The sequence below is a fragment of the Xenopus tropicalis genome, chromosome 1, assembly GCF_000004195.4.
Source record: "Xenopus tropicalis strain Nigerian chromosome 1, UCB_Xtro_10.0, whole genome shotgun sequence".
Lineage (NCBI taxonomy): Eukaryota > Metazoa > Chordata > Amphibia > Anura > Pipidae > Xenopus > Xenopus tropicalis.
The window spans coordinates 42,613,209-42,635,190 of record NC_030677.2 but is presented as its reverse complement, the minus strand read 5'-3'; the positions used below and the strand labels follow the sequence as shown (position 1 = coordinate 42,635,190).

General features: G+C 38.8%; 1 protein-coding gene across 1 annotated transcript; it reads left to right on the top strand.

Moving 5' to 3' along the window:
- The first annotated feature begins 1,710 nt into the window (after nucleotides 1-1,710).
- Nucleotides 1,711-21,464, top strand: fgl1 (fibrinogen like 1). Its single transcript, XM_002940450.5, has 8 exons — nucleotides 1,711-1,814; nucleotides 7,924-7,999; nucleotides 10,836-11,016; nucleotides 11,884-12,043; nucleotides 15,182-15,279; nucleotides 16,843-16,931; nucleotides 19,104-19,291; nucleotides 20,419-21,464. The coding sequence occupies exons 2-8, from the start codon at nucleotides 7,934-7,936 to the stop codon at nucleotides 20,576-20,578; spliced, it is 942 nt and encodes a 313-aa protein (XP_002940496.2). The 5' UTR covers nucleotides 1,711-1,814; nucleotides 7,924-7,933; the 3' UTR covers nucleotides 20,579-21,464.
- The last annotated feature ends 518 nt before the right edge of the window (nucleotides 21,465-21,982 follow it).

Here is a 21,982-nt window from a genome sequence, read left to right as displayed (position 1 = left end):
CTATGTGGCCTACTGCTTCTATGAGCATACACACGTGCTAGTTCTGGTTCCCTTTTCCATGTGTACAGCTGCTTCACTAGTTCCTACAGACACACTCAGCACTTAGGACTGGGCATGAAAAATTTAAATAACTATCAAAATCTCAGACGTATCCAGTCTCCAATGCTCTGAGTGTCTGTAGGAACAAAAAATTACAGATGGGGCTGGGCTGCATGGCACCCTAGGCCCTAGCCTTTGTGGCCTTCCCACAAATCCAGGCCTGTGCAAATGACCCTGTAAGTGTCTAGTACTAATCAGAAGAAATAATTAAATGCACAGAAAAAAAGGGAAAACTGATGGAAGCGCAGGAAATAATTACAAAAGTAAGAAAACTCCTCACCCTAGTAAATATCTGCATTTCTAAAATTACTAGTACATTTAGGAGCAGAACTACACCCATGTTCCAAGTATGTTATGATAAACAGAAAAAACAGTGGTTTTAACAGGAAATTAAAATACTTGGCAGAAGTGCAGCATTGAATTTATATGCACAGTACACTTTCATAAGCGTTATACATTATTCATATAGCCTATCGTAACAGTACTTACTCCCTTCTGCACCAACAGTGCATGTCAGGGGAGGCAAAACTGGGAGCAGAAATCTATTAGTACACAGTTTGGAATTTGGAGGGCTGTATGATTTTTTTTTAAAGAATCATTTTTATTGAGTTTTAGGGCAAGGGCACACTAAGGGGGCCATTTAATAACAGTCAAATTTTTTTTTCATATTCGGATTCTTTAGTCCTAAAAGTCACCAAAAAAAAAAGTCACAACTTTTTTGAGATTTACTATGCGACAATACTGCAACAGTTCCGACAGTTTGCTATCTAAAACTTGTTGAGATAATGTACATAGAATCAATGGCAGATGTCCCTTTCCTTCCCTGGTCTTTGATTGCTTCAAAACTTTAGAGGTATTTGGTTTTGAAATTATTGCGACTTTTTGCCTCACATGCTTTTTCAGTTCAGACTTTTTCATAAATGTTGGACATTCGTGGACATTAGTTTATTCAAATTTTTAAAATGAAACAAAATAAGAAAAATGAGAGTTTTAGTAAATCTGCCCCAAAGTGGATTTACTGTTTTCCTCTGCAGGAATTTTTTGTATAGACTTAAAGCAAAGCAGATCTGCCCTTAGGAACACACCTCCGAACCTCCATTGACAGGCCTGGCATGCACACAGAGTACATACCGGCACAAAAGTTTTTGCACATATATCTGCTTCATGTAGCTCCATACAGGCCGACGCTGGGCCTGTCAATGTGTGCCCTTGCTCTAAACACTAAATAAAAAATAGATTAGGTAAAATTAAAAAAGGAAGAGGAATAAAAGAAAGGAGGAGCGCTGGAAAGTTATTTTCATCAATGAGTAGATGTGGCAAGTAGTAGGTTGGTATTTACATTAAATAGTGCTGGTGAGCCACTGGATGTGTACATTATCTCTAGTGTGAACAGCTGCAAAGAAAATACAGTAATTCAAACATATAATCATGATTTGTTGTTATTATTATAGACAAAGTCTAGGGGATAGCAACCAACAGCTGAGGAACTGATGTAGATTTGCATTCACATTCCACTGAGGAAACTTTTCCCAGTTTCTTAACATTTGCTCTAATCATGTTCTGAGTTTTTCTCTGTGAATTTATATAATCCAGAACATACCTGACCTGTGACTCACATTCGATTCAAGTTACAAGACTGCCCACAAGACTGCATCATTCTGGGAAAGGCACCACATATTATTAACAAATAAGCAGCAGAACGTTCTGGCCGAAGGGTAAGGCTAATTACCTTTTATTTCTGTTGTGTTAAGTACATGCTTAAAAAATGTGCCTTATTTTCTCAGTGATGCACTGATACAATTATAAAAGGCTTAGATGAAGACTGCATGTTGGGACTTGCTAATGCTGATCCATTGTTTGCTTATTTGCATTAGATAATATGCTTGTACTTCTCTGTATGTAGCATGTTGTGCTTTATTTATGTAACTAATGTAAACACAATGGAAACTGTCTTCTACATATTGCAAATATGCAGGATGCTTCATTTTGTGATTCCTGGCATGTTTATTGGTTATAGTAATAGCAATTTAATTAGAACTGCCATTATGTGAAAAGCAACTACAGAAAAATGTATTTTGTTGGGTACTTTTCCCTGATTTTACATCATGTTTTCTCGGATTTTACACCAAAAGGTTGTCCTCGTTTTCCCAAAAATGGCAGATTGTCCTCTGTGAATGTTATTATAAGTAAAATTAAGATACCAACCAGATGCATATTTTGCCATGGTTGTGTCAGTAAATACTCAATTTTAGTTAGTCTGCACCCCATGCAGCTAATCACTTTTTTCATTGTTATTTTTTTTCCATTTCATTTTGAGTGCCATAGGGTGTTATCCCTCCGCCTCTCTTTTTTAGAGACAATCAAATTATGCCACTGCATTAACAGCAATTGCATTTCATTTTCTGGGATCATTTCTCATTGTAAGAAATTGTAGGCACCACAAGGACAACATATCAAGTAAAATATCTATCACCTTACAACACGGATAGGTTACAGTAGCCATAGGTCATATCATAATCAGACTGGGGGTTGTTAAATCTGTGTGCAAATACCTAAAAAACATAAATAAACCTAAGGGGCACATTTACTAATCCACGAATCCGAATCCGAATGGGAAAAATTCGGATTGGAAACGAACATTTTGCGACTTTTTCGTAGCCGTTACGATTTGCTCGTATATTGTCGCGACTTTTTCGTATTGATCGCTCGGAAACGGCGGGCAAACCTTTCAGACTTTGCATGATTTTGGAAGCCTCCCATAGGACTCAATGGCACTCTGCAGCTCCAATCTGGCCCAAGGAAAGTCACGATACTGAAGCTTGATTGAATCCGAAACTTTTGTACTCGGCGCAATGGCTAAGAAAAAGTTGCGACAATTTGCGCAAGTCGTAATGCTACAAAAAAGTCGCGACAATTTACGAAAAAGTCGTAACGGCTATGGAAAAAGTCGCGACAATTTACGAAAAAATCACAAAATACCGATCATTACGAAAAAACGCATTCGGACGCTTTTCGGACGTTCGTGGATTAGTAAATGTGCCCCTAAGAGTAATGTTTGTAAATAAAAAAGTAATATCCATTGTGAAACCAAAAGAAAAATGTTAGCCTACAGAGTGAATTTTCACTTGTTATTAATTCCAGCTGTCATAAACAAGTGCCAGAAGTGTTTTACATTGTTTATAGTGGTTTTAGACCAGCAGCGGAGCAACCAATATCATGTACTCATTGTACTGCCGAGCTATAAACTGTCAGCAATAGGGTAGCTGCAGTTTGGCATGTTGTTACCTATTACTAGAATTACACTAGGGTGGCATTTAGCTGCAGGTTGTCAGGCAATCTTCCCCTGTTATTGTAGGAAGAGAGATGGAAACCTGCTACACAATACCAAGAAGTGCTTCTACTTTTCATGTGCCCTGCTGCTTAGAAGGGCTCAGAATAAAAATACCCAACTAGCTACCCAACTTTATATTAAAAGAAAACTATCAAGAAATCAATTTATCATTGATTGATCATCATAGTGAAATAAAAAACTTTCTAAATATAGACATTGTTGCCGTTTCTGAAATCACCAAGTTACTACTTTTCATGCAGGCGTCTGATTCAGATTATGATTGACAGTTAGGTCTCATATATCTCTTCATAGGGACTCTTTTTTCCAGCAGATGTATTAGAGCTGACTCAAATTGATCAGGCCCAAACATAATTTCAGTATGATAAAACATTAAATCTTAATTTTCGTAATAGTTCCTCTTTAAAGGGGTTGTTCACCTTTGAGTTAACTTTTTGTATGATGTAGAGCAGTGCTGTCCAACTGGCGGCCCGCGGGCCGCATGCGGCCCGCGACCCCCCTCTGTGTGGCCCCCCACCTGTCTGGCTGCTTTGATGGCTTACTCTTGTGTAAGCTCTAAGTGGTATCAGTACTGTGATTAACTGCCCCCCTGCATGGTTCTCACCTCAGATTCAGGCTGTAATCCCCCTGTATTGTTTAAATATGTAATCCCCTGTGTTGTTCACACCTTTTAATCTCTGCATTGTTCACCCCCTGCAGTGTTCACACCTCAGGCTCAGGCTGTAATCACCTCCATTGTTCCCCTGTTCACACCTCAGGAGCAGTAGAAACCCACAAATAATCCCTGCACACTACAAAAAGAACATATACTGAGGTGGTACTTCAATTAAAAAGTTTTTTTAATATATAGTTATTGTGCAGACTGTAGGAGCAGTGCCAGCATTGTGTCACTGTAGGCTGCCTGTGTGTGCCATACACACAGGCATCATAGGGCAAGCAGAGTATGGCACACACAGGCAGGGTAGGGAAGGCAGAGTATGGCACACACAGGCAGGGTAGGGCAGGCAGAGTATGGCACACACAGGCAGAGTATGGCACACACAGGCAGAGTATGGCACACACAGGCAGAGTGTATGGCACACACAGGCAGAATGTATGGCACACACAGGCAGAGTGTATGGCACACACAGGCAGAGAGTATGGCACACACAGGCAGAGAGTATGGGACACACAGGCAGAGAGTATGGCACACACAGGCAGAGAGTATGGCACACACAGGCAGAGAGTATGGCACACACAGGCAGAGAGTATGGCACACACAGGCAGAGAGTATGGCACACACAGGCAGTGAGTATGGCACACACAGGCAGAGAGTATGGCACACACAGGCAGAGAGTATGGCACACACCAGTGAAAGTATGGCACAGGCAGGGTAGGGCAGGCAGAGTATGGCACGCAGAGTATGGCACACACAGGCAGGGTAGGGCACAAACCAGCCAAGAATGGCACACACAGTGAAAGTATGGCACACACAGGCAGGGTAGGGAAGGCAGAGTATGGCACATACAGGCAGGGTAGGGCAGGCAGAGTATGGCACACACAGGCAGGGTAGGGCAGGCAGAGTATGGCACACACAGGCAGGGTAGGGCAGGCAGAGTATGGCAGGTTTTTGCTGTACTACAACCATTAATATGGGTATGGTCATGTGATAACATGGGTGTGGTTTCAAGTGGGTGCGGTTTCAAAAAGGGGAGTGGTCAAAACTGGCTTCCATTATCGGCCCTCCACCACGTACGTCGGAAAAATTCCGGCCCTCGGTACAACAGAAGTTGGACAGCACTGATGTAGAGCTTAATATTCTGAGGAGCTATCTGGTTGCTAGGGTCCAAATTACCTTCCTTAGCAACCAGGGAGTGGTTTAAATGAGAGACTGGTATATGAATAGGAGAGGACCTGAATACAAAAATAAGTTAAGAAAAGTAACAATAACAATAAAACTGTAGCCTCACACAACAATAGTTTTCTGGGTGCTGGGGTCAGCGACTCCCATTTGAAACCATGGGGAAAAGGTCACACTCCTTTCTCTAAAAAAATTATACTTTATTCGATTAAATATAAAAACATAGATAGCTGCTGGGAAGCAGACAGCCTGAAGCAAACTGGAAAATGAGGTTCAATGTTGATAAGTGCAAAGTTATGCACTGGTAGAAATAATATAAACGCGAACTATCTACTGAATGGTAGTGTGTTGGGGGTTTCCTTAATGGAGAAGGATCTAGGGGTTTTTGTAGATAACAAGTTGTCTAATTCCAGGCAGTGTCATTCTGTGGCTACTAAAGCAAATAAAGTGCTGTCTTGTATAAAAAAGGGCATTGACTCAAGGGATGAGAACATAATTTTGCCCCTTTATAGGTCCCTGGTAAGGCCTCACCTTGAGTATGCAGTGCAGTTTTGGGCTCCAGTCCTTAAGAAGGATATTAATGAGCTGGAGAGAGTGCAAAGACGTGCAACTAAACTGGTAAAGGGGATGGAAGATTTAAACTATGAGGTTAGACTGTCGAGGTTGGGGTTGTTTTCTCTGGAAATAGGCGCTTGCGAAGGGACATGATTACTCTGTACAAGTACATTAGAGGGGATTATAGGCAGATGGGGGGTGTTCTTTTTTCCTATAAAAACAATCAATGCACCAGAGGTCACCCCTTTAGATTAGAGGAACGGAGCTTCCATTTGAAACAGCGTAGGTGGTTTTTCACGGTGAGGGCAGTGAGGTTATGGAATGCCCTTCCTAGAGATGTGGTAATGGCAGATTCTGTTAATGCCTTTAAGAGGGGCCTGGATGAGTTCTTGATCAATCAGAATATCCAAGGCTATTGTGTTACTAATATCTACAGTTAGTATTAGTGGTTGTATGTATAGTTTATGTATGTGAGTGTATAGATTGGTAGGTGTGGGTTTGTGGGCGCTGGGTTTACTTGGATGGGTTGAACTTGATGGACTCTGGTCTTTTTTCAACCCTATGTAACTATGTAACTATGTCATAATAGAGCCTATGATTAAGGGTTCTTCCCGAAACTCTTCAGACTGTTTGCTTCCCAGCAGCTATCTATGTTGTTAAATTTAATGGAATAAAGTATAATTTTTTTAGAGAAAGGAGTGCAACCTTTTTCCCATGATGTTATGGCAGTGGAGCACTGCATGAATATGGGCAGCACCCATCTCTAACCTGTTTCCTGGATATTGTGAGAGCATATAAGAAGGGGTGAGTCTGTGCAGAGATGTATACATTTTTTCTTGTTACCCCCATTTGAAAGCTGCAAGGAGTTAAAACAGGGATCCCCAACCTTTTTTACTTGTAAGCCAAACTCTACTTTGAGGCCACTGGGAGCAACATCAAAGAGAGTGGTGAGTAACATTTTGGTCATGAACCCCTGGTTGGGGATCACTGAGCAAATAAATAACAAAATTAACTAAAAAAAGTAATGAAGACCAATTGAAAAGTTGCTTAGAATTGCCAATTCTATAACATACTAAAAGTTAACTTAAAGGTGGACCACCCCTTCAAGGAATAAATAATAAAATGTCAATAGGAGTGCAGTCATTTAGTAAAGAATACTAGCTTAATGATTCTTCTAGCTACTAACTCTAGAATGTAAGGACTGGGAAAATGTCTTTATTGTAATCATTATAGTTTCCGGTTCAGCTACCAGGTGTCAGTGTTGGGAAGAGAAATCCTCAAGAAAAGCTATATAAGAGTAGGTACAGTGAGCCACCCCCTCCTTGGCCAATAGGGGATAGTGCATGATACCAGGGAGCCTGAGGTAGGCCAAATCAGTAGGGTAACTGGCAGGATAGATTAGGTGGGATAGTGATAGGTGAGATTTGTTGAGGCTCACTGCAGTTGGGAAGAGTTAGTGACAGGGTAGAGAGATGAGCAGCTGAGGCTCCAAGGAGGAGGGCAAGTGGGACCATATTCCCAATGGTACTCTTCCAGTTAGGGACCCAGAAGAATAGAGACTAGGGTACATAGGGCCTAGTGTACCTGGAATGTTATAAGCAGACATTTTAGATTTTTTTTTTTTAACCTTGAAAATGAAAAATTTTAAATTTTGATAATTATGCCTCCCCAAGTCTTTTAGTGCATGCCTTTGTTTGTTTCAGTTATTGTGTGCAATTGTGATTTGGCCTGGTGGGTCTCTCTATTTGGCCTTTCCTACTCAGATTACAACAAGGTTGAAGACACACAGAGCTACTTAGTAGCAGCTACTTGTCATGGCTACTAAACGCCAGAAAATCCCCAGGTATAGACAATACAGAGAACTGCCTCTGCTAAAACATGTAGAGACAATTATCAGTAAATGATCAGCATTGTCTATTTTAGTAGCCACAACAAGTAGCTGCTACCAGTAGCTCTGTGTGTCTTCACCCTAAAATTTGCCACATGGCTTAAATGATAATTTAACTTTGCAGATATCCTTTATTTCCTTCTGATTCATTTTTGTATCAGTACTATTTATCATGTTACTTTATATTTCCAGATTCCTCAAGATGAAACATTCATGCTTTTTACCGTATATGGCTGTCATTATGGCTCTCTTTGGTTCACCTAGCTTGGTAAGTTAACAACTATGGAAGTCAGGACCCATGCGCTGCAAGGCAGAAGTGCCACTTATTTAGAGGCCTATGGACCTCTTTATAAAATTGTCATAAAGGGCACCATTGAACACAGCACTTAAACCCCAATAACCTCCACTTTCACCATACCTACCACACTGATGTGCACCGATTCTCATTTGCAAAACTTCTTGTGAAAGTGAATTTAAACCCTAATTATATATAGGATATATTTGCCTTCAGTGCAGCAGTTCACAAAGAACATTGATAATACAGGTTTGGGACATGTCATCAAGAATGCTCAGGACCTGGGGTTTTCCGGATAAGGGGTCTTTCTGTAATTTCGATCTCCATACCTTAAAGGAGAAGGAAAGTCATTTTAGCATTTTACTGCCAATAGAGTCACCACATTAGAGCCACCTAGAACATTATTTCTATTCTGCAGAAAGCTTTACCATACCTGAGTAAAGAGCCCTAGAAGCTACCTCTGTTTGTTTAAGATTGCAGCTGCCATTTTAAGTAGTTTGTGAGTTTTTTTTTACAAAAAATGAGACAAGAAATCCAGTGTTTCTTTTGACAGTGTTTCTGTGAGTGCTTATGGTTGTATTTACATAGACCTTTTTGATAAAGCTTACTTAGTTTTTACCTTTCCTTCTCCTTTAAGTCTAAAAAATCATTTAAACATAAATTAAATCAAATAGGATTGTTTTGACTAAAATAAGGATTAATAATATCTTAACTTGGATCAAGTACAAGCTTCTGATGTATTATTGCAGAGAAAAAGGAAATCAATTTGAAAATTTTGAATTATTTGCTTATAATGGAGTCTATGGGAGATGGTCTATCCATAATTCGGAACATTCTGAGATAATGCATCCAATACCCGTATATCTGCCCCACACACAAGTCCCACCTGATTGGAGGAAGGCAGAAATTAAAATAAAATGGGCAGTCAGTTTACAGTGTATAAATCTGCAAAGACTCCAGGATAATGTTCTTATAAAAGTTGCTTTTTACTCCCAAGTTTTTCTCTGTTGTCTAATTTTCCTGTAAATTTAATGGAGTATAAAGTTGTATTGGTTTAATGGTGAATACTATGAAGGGGAAAACACCATCTGCTATGTTTATAAATTAAATGGGGCATACTTAAGTCTCTACATAAAGGGGCACATTTACTAATCCACGAACACCCGAAAAGCGTTCAAATGCATTTTTTTCATAATGATCGGTATTTTGCGACTTTTTCGCGAATTCGCGCAGATTTTTCGAGCGCTCAATACGAAAAAGTCGCGACAATTGGCGAAAGTCGTAATGGCTATGCAAAAGTCGCGACAATTCTCGAAAGTCATAATGGCTATGCAAAAGTCGCGACAATGCACGAAAGTCATAATGGCTACGAAAAAGTCACAACGGTGACGAAAAAATTACAAAAAAAGTCGCAAAATGTTTGTTTCCAATACGATTTTTTCCCATTCGGGGTTCGGATTCGTGGATTAGTAAATCAGCCCCAAATTGTTATGTCTCTTTACTTTTTCATTAAATTATGGAACTAAGACTACAAAAAACTTTTTTCATTTGGTTTCACGCAGACAAATTGTTTAATACTATTTATTCATTTCCAAACAAACTGTATAATTTGTATCCTTGAGATCCCTTCTAAGAAAACTAGCAGGTGGAACACTATTGCAATCTCACAAAACCAGTACCGAGGCCTGAATGTGCCTGCACCTCTGTATCTCTGGGTCAGTCACTTGTACTGGATGACAATGCACCCACTGAAGGTCTCTATTGCCAGTTATAACCATTAGCCTATGATGGAAGCAGCAATGGCTGTCTCTGCATGGTCCAAACAATTACTGGATTTCCTTCTAGTTAGAATTAATGGTGCATTGTTTCCTCATTTTTGAAGTTTTGTGCTCAGCTAGTGAATCACAATAATCACATAACAACCTTAAATGTTATGCGTAAACAGTGTATTACTATTTGCTCTTGGATAGAACAGAACTGGATGTGATGAAGTTAGCATTTCTTCTTAATAATTAGATGCCAAGTTTGAGTGCAGCTGCTTCGTATTTATCTTCCAGTTCCCGGTATGATATAGTTTGGTAAAGGAATGTACTTTACAAGTACAGCTTGTTCTTTCTGTTTTCAATCAAAGCCAGCCCAAAAAGCTTACATAGAAAATGTTATTTACCTCATTTTTACATATATATCTTTTTCTTAAACAGTGTTAAATATGTAGGCTTTGCTTGTTGTGGCTGCAAAATACTTCACAGCAGTTGCATCTGCTTGGGGTAAGCGACTTATTTTAATTAATAAAGAAGGCATGTGTCAACTGATTGTAATGGGTAAAGTTCTTCTTTAGAAGAACTCTGGTAGGACTTTGCTAAAGGTGAACATTCCCTTTAATGTATTGGCAAAAGCATGTTCCTTAGACTTCAGAAACAACTGTGCCCATATAGGGGTTGTTGTTGTTGTCTGGAGAATGCAGCTGAACCAAGCAATATGGCAGCTCTACCACTCTTACATATGAGAATAAACTATGATGTCTCTGTTTGTGAGCTTATGCTCATAATGCCTGTGATAAGCCATATGCTGACTCAGATAAATAGTTATGAAAAGTATCCCTCAATTTTTATTAAGATGTGTAAAGAGTGATTTTACATGATTGGACCTGGTTAGATATCTCCATTGGTTTGAAAGATCCAATCCCTGTTTTTGTGTTATTTTTGCGAAATGATGTGAATACATCTCTTCAAATTTCAGGTAAATGTTAATAAAATGCTTTCTTACATGACCCATATTTCGGAAACATTCCATATTCTCTGTCTCCTAGGCGCTGGAGAGCTGCCTTCAAGAACAGCTACGGCTACAGGCGCAAGTGAGACTTTTGGAGAATCAGGTGAAAGTGCAACAAATAAAAATTCAGAATCTGCTCCAAGAAAAGGAACTTCAGTTAATGGACCGAGGAGATGAAAACAGAGTTATTAATCTGGCAGAAAAAAGGGTTTACGCAGGTTACAGACTCATATAAATTCTTAAATTGTAGCATACTCCATTATTATTGTTTTATCTTATATTATATTTGCTTCCTTGACTCATTTCTTCAAAATGTCGACTAATCCACCATTGTTATTTTCCCCAATCCTTAATATTTTCCCATAAGCCTGCATAATATCTACTACAGGTTTGGGTGGTATGGGAATGCTCGGGACCCAGGATTTTACAAATAAGTGGTCTTTTCATAATTTGTATCTCTGTACCTTAAGTCTGCTAAAAAATAATCAGTTGGGATCAAGTACAAGGAATTGTTTTATTACTACAAAGAAAAAGTAAATCATTTTTTACATTTTTAATTATTTGATTAAAATGGAGTCTGTGGGAGATGGCCTTTTCATAATTAAAAGCTTTCAGGATAACTGTTTTCTGGATAATGGATCCCATACTGGTATATAGTAAAGATTTTGGATCCTTTATCCGGGAACATATTATTCAGGAAGCTCCAAACCACAAGAAGGTCATCTCCCACAGATTCTACAGAAAATTATTTTTCTCTGTATAATAAACACTACTTTTACTTGATGGCAACTAATCTGTGTGAATCTATTTTGGTGGCAAAACAGTGCTACTGGGTTTTTATGTTTAAATATTTTTTAGCAAATTTAAGATATGGACAGCCAAATTACAGAAGGATCCCTTATCCGGGATAATAGATCCTATACCTGTACTGATATTTCTGCAGTTCTGTGTAAATACATATATGCTCTGTTAACTGTATAAATATCAACAGAACATTAATAGATACACAGCTAACAGAAATAGTTGGGTTTATATGAAGTATTGAAGTTGCATAATTAGCAATAAATTGTTTTGTCTTGGTGCAGATTGTGCAGAGATCTATAATGATGGACATAAGCAGAGTGCATTCTACAAGATAAAGCCTTTGCAGAGCACAGATTCATTCTATGCTTTTTGTGATATGTCTGAGGGAGGAGGCTGGACTGTTTTTCAGAGGCGCTCTGATGGAAGCCAGAACTTCAATAGGTATGAGTGGAATTTACCCAAAATCTTTTTTACCTTCCACTTGCTGCTTATTCCCAGATGGGCATCATTGCATTCTCTCTAAAGGACCTTGGGAAAATAAATGGTGTCAATACAGTTCTTTTATATATATTTATATCTATCTGTGTGTGTGTGTGTGTGTGTGTGTATACATATATATATCTCAGGAACTGTTTTGAGACAGCAGAGCTTTCTTTACCTTTTGTATCAGTTATCAGCTTTAATTTTGTATGTAATGTATATGAAAACACCCTTTAATTGCACTGCACTGTAAATGAATAATAATAACATTGTGTTAATAATAAATAATAATAACTGATTGATTGAAACTTGCAGTAGTGTAACAACAATTTATGAGCCAACCAGCATTGCCGCGATCAGGGGAGGGAGGTTGGGGGAGGAGGGCCAATGCTTCAGATCGGGCCTGGGTCGGCGGGGCTCACGAAGAGCAGAGCCCATCAGGCTTTTCCCTGGTGTCCTGCCAGCTCATCCCAACCCTGTCAACAAATATCAAATATTAGCTTTTGTTTACATTTGCAGTATTAGACACAATTAAAAATTAACCTTATTGTCCAATATATATTATAATGCCTATAGGCATAAAATGCAAAGGGCACCCAGCAATTGCCATCTGTTCAGGATAGGAGTAAACCAGGGGCTCCTTTGCACCAGAGAAATCTGCATTTTGCACCTTGCTTCTTATTCTGCAACGTACAGTGGCTTGCAAAACTTTTCCACATTTTGTCACATTACAGCCACAAACATGAATCAATTTTATTGGAATTCCACGTGAAAGACCAATACAAAGTGGTGTACACGTGAGAAGTGGAACGAAAATCATACATGATTTCAAACATTTTTTACAAATAAATAACTGCAAAGTGGGGTGTGCGTAATTATTCAGCCCCCTGAGTCAATACTTTGTAGAACCCCCTTTTGCTGCAATTACAGCTGCCAGTCTTTTAGAGTATGTCTCTACCAGCTTTGCCCATCTACAGACTGAAATCCTTGCCCATTCTTCTTTGCAAAACAGCTCCAGCTCAGTCAGATTAGATGGACAGCGTTTGTGAGCAGCAGTTTTCAGATCTTGCCACAGATTCTCCATTGGATTTAGATCTGGACTTTGACTGGGCCATTCTAACACATGGATATGTTTTGGTTTAAACCATTCTATTGTTGCCCTGGCTTTATGTTTAGGGTCGTTGTCCTGCTGGAAGGTGAACCTCCGCCCCAGTCTCAAGTCTTTTGCAGACTCCAAGAGGTTTTCTTCCAAGATTGCCCTGTATTTGGCTCCATCCATCTTCCCATCAACTCTGACCAGCTTCCCTGTCCCTGCTGAAGAGAAGCCCCCCCAGAGCATGAAGCTGCCCCCCCATATGTGACAGTGGGGATGGTGTGTTCAGAGTGATGTGCAGTGTTAGTTTTCCGCCACACATAGCGTTTTGCATTTTGGCCAAAAAGTTCCATTTTGGTCTCATCTGACCAGAGCACCTTCTTCCACATGTTTGCTGTGTCCCCCACATGGCTTGTGGCAAACTGCAAACGGGACTTCTTATGGTTTTCTGTTAACAATGGCTTTCTTCTTGCCACTCTTCCATAAAGCCAACTTTGTGCAGTGCACGACTAATAGTTGTCCTATGGACAGATTCCCCCACCTGAGCTGTAGATCTCTGCAGCTCGTCCAGAGTCACCATGGGCCTCTTGGCTGCATTTCTGATCAGCGCTCTCCTTGTTTGGCCTGTGAGTTTAGGTGGACGGCCTTGTCTTGGTAGGTTTACAGTTGTGCCATACTCCTTCCATTTCTGAATGATCGCTTGAACAGTGCTCCGTGGGATGTTCAAGGCTTTGGAAATCTTTTTGTAGCCTAAGCCTGCTTTAAATTTCTCAATAACTTTATCCCTGACCTGTCTGGTGTGTTCTTTGGACTTCATTGTGTTGTTGCCCCCAATATTCTCTTAGACAACCTCTGAGGCCGTCACAGAGCAGCTGTATTTGTACTGACATTAGATTACACACAGGTGCACTCTATTTAGTCATTAGCACTCATCAGGCAATGTCTATGGGCAACTGACTGCACTCAGACCAAAGGGGGCTGAATAATTACGCACACCCCACTTTGCAGTTATTTATTTGTAAAAAATGTTTGGAATCATGTATGATTTTCGTTCCACTTCTCACGTGTACACCACTTTGTATTGGTCTTTCACGTGGAATTCCAATAAAATTGATTCATGTTTGTGGCTGTAATGTGACAAAATGTGGAAAAGTTCAAGGGGGCCGAATACTTTTGCAAGCCACTGTATATAAGCACAAAATGCAACTAATAGAGGAGCACATACAAACACAAAACCTTTACTGAATGGAAATGTGCCTCTGGGTTTTGGCACCATGTATATAAGCCCTAGGGGCTGATTTACTAACCCACGAATCCGACCCGAATTGGAAAAGTTCCGACTTGAAAACGAACATTTTGCGACTTTTTCGTATGTTTTGCGATTTTTTCGGATTCTGTACGAATTTTTCGGATCCAATACGATTTTTGCGTAAAAACGCGAGTTTTTCGTATCCATTACGAAAGTTGCGTAAAAAGTTGCGCATTTTGCGTAGCGTTAAAACTTACGCGAAAAGTTGCGCATTTTTCGTGTAAGTTTTAACGATACGAAAAATGCGCAACTTTTTACGCAACTTTCGTAATGGATAGGAAAACTCGCGTTTTTACGCAAAAATCGTATTGGATCCGAAAAATTCGTAAAGAATCCGAAAAAATCGCAAAACATACGAAAAAATCGCAAAGTACCGATCATTACAAAAAAAAACGCAATCGGACTCCATTCGACCCGTTCGTGGGTAAGTAAATCAGCCCCCTATTATCTGATATATTTCGCCAGTCATGTAGGTATTAGAAGAGGAGCAGTGTGTAGTGGGTGCTTTGAATGTGAAATTACTCTGTAGATTTCTTACAATCATAACAATCACTTCTTTGCAGGTATCAAAATGGAAGGTATCCTCATAAGTCCAGGTTTCTGACATTTAATTTTCAGAATATTACTTGAAAAAAAAAATCCTAATACAACTGTACTATATTTGAAATTAAATTATTTATTGAATTTTCTCGTTAAGGAACTGGACTGAATATAAGCAAGGATTTGGTGATTTTACTTCTGCAAAAGGGGAATACTGGCTTGGGAATGACAATCTGCATTACCTGACATTACAAGGTACACTGAATTCAAAAGATTTTATTTAGGCTATAAATCAGAAAGTCCATGTATTGTTATTGCTAGATTTAAACAGGATGTTCAGTATCTCAGTATCAGGAAGTCCCCAGCCTGTAACCTATACCCTGTGGGAGGGAGAATTTCCCACTGGCCCAGGAGTAGTGTCACACAGGGGTGATTCCCCTCTGAGATGAGCCTTCCCATACCGCGAGCTCGCAGCTAGTGCAGAGAGGCAGAGAGTGCTATTGTACTCTCTGCCCTAAAAGTTACCAGTAGCAGCTTTTTGCCTCTGCTGTTCCAAGTTTATATAAGATGAGGGAGCCCATGGCTGTTCCTCTTTGGCCTTCACCTAATATCAGGGGTGGAAGTGCTCTGTATCCTGGAGCATAAGGCTCCAGTACCAAGCTTTGAAGGTGACCAACTGCCTTGGTGAAGTCAGTGAGAAAGTACCCCTTGAACAAAGTAAAGGCAGTGGATAGCAGCTTCTGTTGTAGGACGCTTATAGGAGTTGTGAGATAAACACAAGAAGTATTCTGAAGGTAGTATTCCCAAGGCAACACCCTCCTTGTGTAGGAACCAAAGCTGGGAATGGACTATGGCTATGGCTATCTTTCATCCCTGAGAGTTTTCCACTGAAAGAGATCCATTTCACTGAACTGTTTATGAGTGGTGGGACTATTTCAACATAATCTCTTATGGGTAATGGTGCACAAACATCTGTAAACTGCTTACATTTTGCAAAACCCCTAGTCATAAGTGAATCTGTCACTCATCATGAATTTGAAAAATGCATTGAAGTCAATGGGCTTCCATTCTGACTTTTTCCATTCTGCCAAACTTTTTTTGCACCCATTGGAGTATTTGGCCGTATTTTTCATGGCCAGCACTTCAGTTTGTTTTATTGTTGTTTAGTAAGATACATCTGTGGTTAACAATCACTGACGCCTTAGCATTTGTGTTGTTCATGAGACAAGTGTTATGGTTTAGACTGCAAAACCATTCCTTCAACGCCTCTTTGAGGGCCCAGCTGAGAAAGGGAGTCACAATGTAAAAGTTCAATACTATCCTGTAGCTCAGGTACAAAAGGATTTCATGTGACCCCCAAAAGGGGGAGAGGACAGGTTCCCCAATTAAGCTCATTAAAACTGTTTGTTATTTGTATTGTATTTATAACTTCAGTAGTACAAACTATTTGCCTAGAAGATAAAGTTTTATCCTCGTAGACATAAATGTATAAATAATACCAGTGCCAAAATTAGATATTATCCTGGGGCCTATAGACCAGTGTTTTTTTTTTTTTTTTACTATAGGTTAAATCCCCTTTCTGTGGTCAGGGGCCAGGGGTCCTCTGTATATGTACTACAAGATCTTAAAATACTAATTGTATTTTTTACTTTTACTTACTTAAGAGGTAAGAGAAAGTGATACTGGGTGGAGTTAGCAAGGAAATCATGAGGAATTTGTTAAAATGTATTTTCCCATCCAAATGTATAAGGGTATTGAATTCCTAGCTAAATAAGCCCCCAGCTACCTCAGCTCTACCTCTTACTTTTCTTCTTTTAGGAGATTATATCCTTAGAGTTGAACTTGTGGATTTTGAAGGGCAACGACGGTTTGCACAGTACAAAAGTTTTAGTGTTGGTGATGAAGAGGTAATCATTTTTAAATCCCTTATTAATTACCACGTGAGCAAACACCATAAGGCTTAGTTTCAAATACACATGCAAAGCCTAAAGACGGACATTAAAATGTGCACTTTAAATGCTAATTTAAAGGTTTTTCAAGTATGTCCCAGTTGAGACACGGGTAAATTTCAAGTAAGCTGTAAAGTTCAGGACACAAGGGAATCTCACATCTGCCTTAAAGGAGTAGGAAAGGTAAACACCAAGTAAGCTTTATCAGAAAGGTCTATGTAAATACAGCCATAAGCACTTTCATATAGTCCTCTATCAAAAAAAACACAGGATTTATTTTCTTCTTTTGTGTAAACATGTACATATTCTGCATTAGACTTACTGGTCTCAGAAAAACTCTTTAGGGCATGGGTACAAGTCTGCTCAGTTTGCTCCTCTCTCCCTCTCCCCCTCCCATAAGAATTTGCTCCCTCTCCCATAAGAATTTTCTCCCCCCTCCCAACTGTTTAATCTGAGCTACCAGCAACCAGATCTGCAGCAGAGAAGCTACTGAGACCAAGCTAAAATGGCAGCTGCTATTTTAAACAAACAGCTCAACAATCAGGGAGCTCTTTACTTAGGTATGGCAAAACTTTCTGCTGAATGAATATAGCATTCTAGCTTGCACTAATGTGGCGAATCTATTGGCAGTAAAATGCCCCACTTATTTTCAGGGGTCACTTAGGAGGATGCCTTATTCATGCTGCATTAACATGACGATTTGTGTCCAAAATTTGTGTTTAAGCACATAAGTACTTTTATACTGTTAAGAGGCTCACATGAACAGGATTTTACATTCATTTAGGATTATATTCAACCAAATAGTATATAGATAAGTCTGTTGACGAAAGCATATTGGCCAGGGCTGAATCCTACAGATTTAGTAGTATGAAGGTCATCCATGTACTTAACTTACTAAAGGGTTTTCTCTTTGTTGCTGATATACATTGAAAGTATAATACATCAGAAGCACCTGTTCATTAACTGAAATAGATTTCCCAGTATGACCCCTGATGGATGGAAGAGGAGGAAGCAAGTTAAAGATAAATGTATAAGGCTTGAGACAATTAAGACATCAGCTGTGGATATCAGAGAGAATATGCAGGAAAAGGATTTTAAGACTTTATTATTAAAGGGGTTGTTCACCTTTGAGTTAACAATTTGTATGATGTAGAGAGTAATATTCTGAGACAATTTGCAATTGATCTTTATTTTTTATTATTTGTAGTTTTTTTAATGATTTCAATTTTTGTTCAACAGCTCTCCAGTTCAGGTAGCAGCTATCTGGTTGCTAGGGTCCAAATGATCTTATTAACCAGGGAGTGGTTAGAATGATGGACTGCATTTTTAAATAGAAGAGGATCTGAATACAAAAAGCTATAAGTTATAAAAAATAACAATAACAACAAAATTATAGCTTCACTGAAATAGTTTTTTGGTTACCAGGGTCAGTGAAGGCAAATAGATTAAGCACAGATTAAAAACAAATAACGAAGACCAATTAAAAATTTGCTTAAAATTGGCCATTCTATAACATACTAAAAATGAACTTAAATGTGAACCACACCTTTAACTGACCAAATTAACCCTTTAGAGCACGTACCACCGTCACATACAGAAGAGACTTGTTGCACACAGTTTTGCAGATGAACACAAGGACAACTTTATTCACAGTCTCCAGCATATCTTTTCTGACAGTAATCATTACATGGTTATTATCATTAGAATATTGTCATTCCCTCCATGTGCCACCAAGAGGAACCTGCTCTAGAACCTCCTCAGAGGGATCCTCTACCTAACAACGCCGTCTAGTTATTGGAAAAGAAATAACACTATTTCCATAAAATGCATTATTTCCACTGCTTACAAAAAAAAGATTTTGGAACCATTGAATAATTATGATTGTGAGTACCCTAAGAGCTGGTGTGTCAAGAATTGTACACTGATGGCATAAAGGGTACTGTCTGAGTAGTGCCTGGGTTGCCCAGTCTAAAGGCTGCTTACCCTGAATTGTAGGGTAAATTAATGTTTGCTGTCCTAGAGACTTCAAAAAACTCATATTGAAGGTTATTTAGGGTGAAATTTTGGTTCATTTTTAAGATGCATATGCTGTAGTGCAAATCTTGTTAATATTTGCTTTAATTATTTTAGACCTCATATCAAATGAGCTGCGGAGAGTACACCGGTACAGCTGGAGATTCCATTACTGCAGGTTTCAACCCAGAAGTCACGTGGTGGGCAAACCTCAGTGGGATGAAGTTCAGTACTCAAGACAGAGACAATGATAATTATGAGGGAAACTGTGCCGAGGAGGACAAAGGAGGCTGGTGGTTTAACAGGTATGGTGAATAAATATATTACATTTCTTGTACAGTAAGGATTTAATTGGAAAATATGTTACTGTATTTACAATAGAATGTAAATATAACTTATATGGGGGAAAAGATAACTGCCCTATTGCAGGTCTGTTTTCATTGGCATAACATAAGCTCCTCTGGAGATATGGATTCCCATCCATATAAAACATTCACCTACTTACACTGGAAACATGTGCAGCTGGAGAGTAACCCAATCAGTTATTGGCACTGTTTAGGCAACTGCAGGAAGAAATGTGATGGGTTACTGTAATATGGTAAATCTGCTCAAGTTTCCTGAAGTCTGTCTTTCAACTGCATCTTTGCCTGCAGTTTTTTAGATTTTTTTAACCTCTCACAAGAGAAATATACCCCCGGGCGCTAAAAGCCCACTTAAGTATCATTGCTTTGACCCCCCTTCACCTCTCCCTTATCTCATAGTTCCTAAGTTTAAATGCTATCCCTATTGCTAACCCCTAGCTAAAAATGCATAGTAAATGCATAGGGTCAAGGCAATGATAGTTAAGGGGGCTTTTAGCACCCGGGGGTATCGTTCTCCTTTAAGAGGCAGTTTTACTAAAACACCATAATTTCTCAATTTTTTTTATCTTCAAATTTGACTAAACGTTTTCCTGAATGTCTAATATTTAATAAAAAAAAGTCACGAGAAAAGTAATAAAAAACGTGACATTTTCAAATTGTCGCTGTGAAAATCCCCATTTTATCAAATTGTCGATGCAACAATTAGAAAAAGTCAGAATTTTGGACAAAACCCAGCAAAATCTGCAATGTTCTGAGACAAAAAATAAACTTCAAGGAAAGCGATCTTTGCCATTGAGTAAATCTAGGAAAAGTCACCGCAGTTTTTCTCGGTGACTTTTTTGAAAAAAATACGAATCAAATCTAAAATGAAAAATCGATGGTTAGTAAATGAACCCCTAAATATAAATATTGGAGTGTATGGGACAGGGTTGGGAGATCATTTCTTGCAAACACATGTCCTTTATTTATTACCTTGATTTATTGCTTAACAGTGACTAGTCCGATCAGCTGAGCGAGGTTATTACTAGACAGTATCATACAGTGATATATATCATTTGCTTTTCTTTAAGGTGCCACGCTGCCAACCTAAATGGTTGGTATTACAAGGGACCCTACACATCTAAAACGGATGATGGCATTGTCTGGTACACATGGCATGGATGGTGGTATTCCCTTAAATCTGTTACCATGAAGATAAGACCTGCTAGTTTTGAGCCAAATGTAGTTTAGATTGTTCTGTTCTGGATGGCTGTGAATGTGAGCTCTCCTGCAGGAAATTGTGGGACCTGTTTAAACATAAAGTAAGGAAGAACCCATGTTTAAAGGGGTACCATTAACTTTTAGTATGTTATAGAATGATCAGTTCTTAACAACTTTTTAATTTGATTTCATTTTATATTTTTTTATAGTTTTTGAATTTTTGCCTTGGCTCTTTCTTTCATTCAAATGGAGTCTGTGAGACTACAATTTTATTTTTATTGTTTTACTTATTTTTCTATCCATCTCCTACTTATATTCCAGTCTCCTATTAAAACCACTACTTTGTTGCTAGGGTAACTTGGACCTGCTGAACAAAAATCTAAATAATTCAATAACCACAAATAATAAAAAATAAAGATCTATTGCAAATTGTCTCAGAATATAACTCTCTATATCATGCTAAAAGTTAATATAAAGGTAAACAACCCCTATAAGTTTGATTTTGTTTTCATATATTTGTATATCTGTATAAGGGTTTTATTTTTTAGGTGCACAGAACACTCCTTTTAGAATGAGTGGGAACTACCATACTAAAGCATCCTCTTTGAACAATAGAACAGCAGCTCCTACTCCTCTAAGGATAAAGCAACAACTGAGTCAAGAAACATATAAAGGGTAGTTTGTTATGACCCGGGATGCAAGTGCTAAAGAACTAAGGGGCAGAAAAGTATGACCCTTAGTGCTCATTTAAAAATCACTGGAGTCTGGCTGCACTTTATAGGTGATAAAACTACATTTCTTTATTAAAAACATTGCAATCTTAGTAAACCCAATCACAAACCATTACAATGTCACTTTGTATTCTATAATTGCACTGGAAAAGAACAAATAAAACAACACAATGTTGTACAATGGACTGTATTTTGTTGTGTAATTTGATGAAATTTGCTAATTAGCCCTGTATCACATGTCTTTATAATACCATCAATCATACAACTGAATTGTTCTCAAATTATAAACTGACTTGAGAATGGTTTAAGTTGCTGTACATGTTTAGGCTTGTATAGGTTTCCTCCCTTTCCGTAACAGCTGTGAGGGTGCTGATATTTTGCCAATAAATCATGCAAAAAGCTAGCTCCGTACATCACTTACTCCAGGGATCCCCAACCTTTTATACCCATGAGCCACATTTCAATGGAAAAAGTGTTTGGGAGCAACACAATCATGAAAAAAGCTTCCTGGAGGTGCCAATGAGAGTTATATTTGGCAACTTAATAGCCCCTATGTGGACTGGCCTACAGAAGGCTCTGTTTAGCATTATACTTGGTTTTTATGCAACCAAAACTTGCCTCCTTACCAGAAATTCAAAAATTAGCACCTACTTTGAGGCCACCAGGAGCAACATCCAATATGATGCTCACAAGCCACTGGTTG